The 6,000-nt window shown below is 38.0% G+C and overlaps 1 protein-coding gene across 1 annotated transcript in view; it reads right to left on the reverse strand.

The window, feature by feature from the left end:
• Positions 1-3,209, reverse strand: part of LOC150082784 (protein tiptop-like) — a 346,346-nt gene extending 343,137 nt beyond the window's left edge. The window contains exon 1 of the mRNA XM_090377599.1: positions 3,083-3,209. Within this exon, the coding sequence (XP_090233725.1) occupies positions 3,083-3,122 (40 nt within the window). The 5' untranslated portion in view covers positions 3,123-3,209. The remainder of the gene's footprint in view (positions 1-3,082) is intronic.
• Between the last annotated feature and the right edge of the window lie 2,791 nt (positions 3,210-6,000).

The following is a 6,000-nucleotide window of genomic DNA, read 5'->3' on the forward strand; positions in this document are numbered from 1 at the left end:
CCTTGCAATCTCTACTTCCAAACCAGTTTGCATTAATGATCAAGCTATTCAGTGAGCTCGCTCCGAATATAATTTACCTATATCTAATTGCTTTTACAATAGAGGTCTGGCGTTTCTCCCCGCAATTACTAAGTGCAATTTGTAGTTGTTTGTACCGTGATTCTGCTGTAATAAATATGTAATTGCCCACGCAAAACAACGGATGGGAAAAAAAAAGTTAGTGGTAAGAGTCTCCGATTTACGTCTGAAGTTGATTTCAAGATTATCTTCTTAATTTTGTCTTAAAAAAAAAAAAAAAAAATAGCCACACACAGGCAAATAAGGAGAGGGAAAGGAAACATCTGTGAACTGACTTCTGTTTTATAAGAAAGAAAGTTTAAGATAGAAAAAAGTTAATGGAAGAGTAAATGCCGTATTTTGTGTCCTTTCGAATAGTATACATCCTACGTCTTCATACATATTTAATTTCTCAGTGACAAATGAAGTGAGGAAGATAAGAAAGGAAAAGGTATATTCACAGTAACATCATCGACAAGATGATGAACAGATGGAATGAATTATAGCTGAAGATTACAAAGAAGTCCAGCACTCGCTGTCAAAAGTATCGTCCTTAGCATTCCTGACCTAGCCAACGAGAATTAGGTTGCTTGATCATCACTATGCCTGGCTGAAACGCTGCTGCATACCAATGAGCAGCTCCCGGTACTCAACAGACAATAGTTTTTCATTCATACAAATGTCTTCCATCTCTTAGACAATATGCAATGATGCAAATTCATCTTTTGATGGATAAGCAGCAACCAATGATCGCTTTCACTGTTGAGAAATTCAGGAACGATGTTTTTAAATCGCTTTTTTATACGACGGCCAGTTTCACGTATGGATAAAATACTTAAAAAGTCTGGCATTTCCAAGATACCCGAGATTATTAGCATAAACTTCTGGCAGATTTTCTTTTACTACTTTACACCTATTTAGCCATCCAGATGGATAAATAACACTAAACCGATAGCATCACTAAAAAGTTCTGACCTCTTGTTTTGCGAAAGCAGAAATTATTAAACAAGATATCTGGCGTAAAAACAATTTTAAACTGAAAAATATTATATTTTGCATCCATTATTACAAACCTGTAGAAATAGAAAAAAAAATGGGACAGATATTTTTATAGGCAACTTATTTCTAAAGAAATAAGCAGGCTACTCTTATTTTCATTGATTTTAAATATATTATAAAAAAAAAACAGGAAAAGAGAAGATCAGATAAGGAATTCTGAAGGTAAGCAAAGGATCTTGCCTATGCAAAATAATGAGTAACTTTATATATGCTCAGTAGATAGTGATTTTCGCAATTCAAAATAACACTATCATTAAATTGGAAACATACAAACAGCGGCACTCTTATGACTATTTTCTTTAAGCCGCATAAATAATTAGCTTGGCTTAAAATAAAAAAAATTTCTTCCAGTACTAAACATCTCGAGTATCCAGCTGCCGAACTTCGTTTAAGTAAATATAATGCATTCCTTGCAAATGTGATTTCAGTTAAAGCTATGGTTGTTTTTGTGACGTATGGAAGCAATTATCTGTGTTTACTAGTTGGTCGATTCCTTTTGCTCCTCAAAGCAGACTTGCAAACAACGTAAAAAATGGCAATCATCAATTGTGATCACCCACTTGTACCGTTCCAATCTCGCAGAAGCCAGAAAACAGCTAAATAAGCGAGATGCATCAGCCAAACATTATTACCATCAACAATAGTGGAAAGCATGCTTCTAAGTGAACAGTAGAAGAAATGCATGACATAAAGAAAAGGGGGAAAAAAGGAAAAGAAGGGGGATGGAAAAGGAGGGAACCTTAAGAAAAGTCTGCCATTATTTTTGTAAAGTATTGCAGCAATAACCCCCCTTCTCATTTCCTGCAAGTCCATTATCGATTAAAGTAAACAATAGCCCTTTCCTTTCCCACCCAGATAACAGCAGTGCCTTAAGACAGACTAAAAGAATTCAGAACTGCCTACTCAGGGAGAGGAGCAATCCTTTGTCGTTGCCAAGTGCCACATTTCTTTGGACGTTTACGCAACCGCGAATGATTGAAGGAAGCGGGTTGTCTGCCAGCAGGTCACGTTTGACATTGTTCTGGGGATAATTTATGGGAAGAACACGAAAAACACGTCACCGAGGAACTTCCACGGCGGGGCTATTATGTGCTCAACAAAGCCCCTAAATCATCGTCTCGCGCCAGATAAGCGCTGTCATGTTCAACAACCAGACGCCTCCTTTATGGCTGGTGTTTTTCGCGCAATCATAAATTTGAAATAGAATTCGAGGAATATTTGATATGTGCGAGACTTCCAGTGACACTCGATCCCTCGAACGCCCCGTTCGCTACCCCCCGGTTTGTATCACAACCCGCCCCGTGAGCGTCTTGGCAGCCAAAAACTCTGCGGTCTAGTGATGGATTGAGACCAGTTGAAAGACGCGCGGCCCAAGGTTGAAAGACAGTCAAAAATATTTCCTGGGACTATCCAAAAAGCTCGTGCTACTGACTATTCCTATGGTAAAAGGAGGGAGTTATTTGGGCTGCCAACATACAGTGCGATTTGTATAATAGCCTGTTCTTGATGGATGGTGTTACCAGGATAGATTACAGAGCGGCGCACAAAAGCGGGCTGACACATGACTGACATCTACGCTAGCGCGCCTTGATTGATAGAAATGAATAAACAGCAGATGGTACCAGCCTGACGCAGGCTCGAGACTGCAATTTTCAACGCGCTTCGCCAGAAATGGCGTAAGCCTGGAAGGTTTTTCAGAAGCGCGCGCGCGAACGACAACTTTTCGAAAAGCCTGAGCGTTTTTTCTGCCCCTACAGTTGTTTTAAGGCCCTGCGAAAACTGACAACCAGACGTGCAGACGAGTCGCATCTGACGCTTCGCTCATGAGCTGTCAGGTAGAGACATATTTTGACACCAGATCCTAGCGACACAAGCAAGTACTAGGCCTCGCCTTTACACCAACGTCTGAGACTTTATCTGAAAACTGCGATCTTAAAACACGTTTAAAACATCGAAAATTACTTACATTTCATCCGCTTCGGCCGATCCTGTTTGCGTCTTGGCATGCTGTAGTGTAGTACAGTACTACTCCTGACAGGGGCGGTCGCCTTTTACGCTAAAAAGCGCTCCAAAAGCGGGGAGATCACAGAGCGCTTCCCGCTGCTGACCTTCCATTCAGTAAACTGCGAGTATGGCTTGTGACGTCAGAAAGATAGACAGGCGGAGCCCAGAGCATCATGGGAGTCTCCTCCTTCCATAACGGATAAGCTGCTGCCATCTGCCGGCGGTAGTTTGCTTTATTGGGGATCTCTCCCTGTTTAGTGTATGGGGAGGGGGTGCCTTCGAAACAATATCTGTACTCACATAGCGAAAGTGAGAGAGAGAGAGAGAGAGAGAGAGAGAGAGAGATGAACGATTGCCGAAATACGTGAAAAGAACTTCAAAAGGGATTTCTGTCAGAGTTTCTGAGATTAACTTAAATTTGTGCCTCAGTACTTTTATAGGTGCCACAAATTTCACAAAGGAAAAACTCGGAGGGACTGACTGGAAAAAGAGTTGGAGGACGATTTTTGAATCGTAAGAGGTTAAGATGTTTTTGCTGTCATAATGATAATACGCAGCAAACAAATATTGTGTATTCGAAACTTCATATGACATCTGTTCTGAAGCTAGCTGTCTCCTAACAGATAATTCCAATTTCTTTGTCAAGATCAACTGTAGAAAATGAGAAGGAAAAAAAAAAAATCCGTTTATTAAAGATGTATATTAAATACAATATTCGAATAAGATTTTTCCGGTCTTACAGGCATTCCATTACAAATTGAAAAATGATTATTCCGTGCCCGTGGTTACCCACAGGTACATATCAGTCTGCTGTCTTACCTGTGAGCTTACATAGGGTTAAGAGTACCATGACAAATTAATAATCACTGATAATCATATTTAAATATTCAATTCTGAGTTTACTGATAATCATATTTAAATATTGAATTCTGAGTTTATTGATTAACATAGATAGATAATCTAATCTTTAAGACGGTCAGAGCTAAAGATTATTAAATACAACTAGAGTGACTAAGATAAGTTTTAATTTGTGCTGCCTTTCAAAGGATTTAATCAGGTATTAATTATCTATTTTAATTGTAGTACGATAATATTTACGACGGCTAGATAATCACAGTCATGAAATAGATATTGATGGATATCAATGGCGTCAATGCAATGAATATTATTGATCAGTATGGATTAGTTACCAGAAACGAAGACTGTTGATCAGTAAACAATAAATTTGAATAATATGTAATCGTAATTTATTCCAAGTTTGATAAATATTTACCAAATAATTTTTAATTTAAAGCCGAAAGAATGTCTGGCATGCAAACTATTTGAGGAACTGTCCCGCAAGATATTTAGCAAGTCACTTTGTGAATTACATCGGCAGATTCATCATCATAAATCCACATGGCAGGTCCATGATTGCCAGAACTCAATCGCATCTCCATTTCTCCCTCCCTCTCTAGTTTTCTCTTTCAGTCCTCGATACCTATCAGTCTCTATCATATCATTCAACATTCCAGTTCTCCTTCTCCATCTTGGTCTCTTGCCCATCACTTCCATGTTTCGGTCCCATAAAGCATGGCGTTCCATATAAAGCATTTAACTAATCTATTTTCTTAACTTGATATCCATTCCTCCTGTAAATATTTGCTTCCCCTTCTCGAACGCTATCTTATCCATTGCATTTCTAGTTCTAATTTCCTGACTTCTTCCATCACTTTTTAACAGACTGCCAAGCAAAATATGAGTTTCTTAAGAAACAATCAAACAAAATACTCACAGCTTCCTGACAGCTGTTTGTATGGCATCTCAGTGAGAGGTACCGTTAGTCCTTACTTGCTGTACTGCTGCCGAGATATCTTTAGTTATACATGCGTCACATAAATGTCTTTAAATGCAAACTACTTCTTAGAAAACTTCTATTCTAATCAAATAATATAAGAATGGTAACTTTCTGTAGAAAGATATATCGCAGAAACCAAGCTTTAGCGCAGTTCCATATTGAAAATGTTTATTTTTAAGCTTCCAAGCCTTTTCTGACCTCGAGTCATCTCTGTACTAATCTGCACTACTTCTTTTTAACTCGTAGATAATTTAATATTCGCTTCAGCATTCTGCTCACCCTGTTATTCTTTCTAAATGCTGTATCCTGTTATCTCTGTCTTTAAAAGAACTTTCCGCATTATTGATTCCTGTCGTAATTCTGCTGATATTCTTAACTGGTTTTCCGTATCTCACCTAAAATATGAGCGAGATACTTTTTTAATTTTTATTCAGCATTTTTACCGCTTTATAGTAATTCTATAATTCTGTTTCATAATTCTACTTATTGTACTTATAATCCGTATCAGAAATACTTTAGATCCGGGGGATCTTTTATTATTTCTTCCCCTTAGTCAAAGATAATAATAAATAAATAAATATATGAAAGGAAAAGGGAAAAAATGATAAAAGTTTAAAAAAATGTTTATGTATTTTTGTGTGGTATGGTTGTTTATTGGCGCATTAGCTGCTATGGCTATAGTGTATTTTTGTATTTAGGTAAATACATTTTAAAAAATACCTAAACAGGTTATTTATTGGGTGGACTGCTCACCGTCTGAAGCGTTTCATTGTTGTGACGAAGTGCTATTGTTGTCTTGCTTTCGGACACACTTCAAATACGTGTAAACAAGAAAGACCTTCTTGTGGACATTGTGGCAAATAAGGCCATATCTTTGCTGAGTGCCCCAGCAAGGATCAACCGCCTGTCTGCATTAATTGCAAGAGGCACAAACGTGATGCTAATCATTCGGTCAGAGATATCAACTGTCCTGAATACATAAAGGCTCAAGACAGTAAGGCAACGAACAATTTCCCTTCTAATTTCACAGTCTTATCGAGTTC

The sequence above is a fragment of the Mastigoproctus giganteus genome, chromosome 7, assembly GCF_048544385.1.
Source record: "Mastigoproctus giganteus isolate SK-2022 chromosome 7, ASM4854438v1, whole genome shotgun sequence".
In the NCBI taxonomy this organism is placed as follows: Eukaryota; Metazoa; Arthropoda; class Arachnida; order Uropygi; family Thelyphonidae; genus Mastigoproctus; species Mastigoproctus giganteus.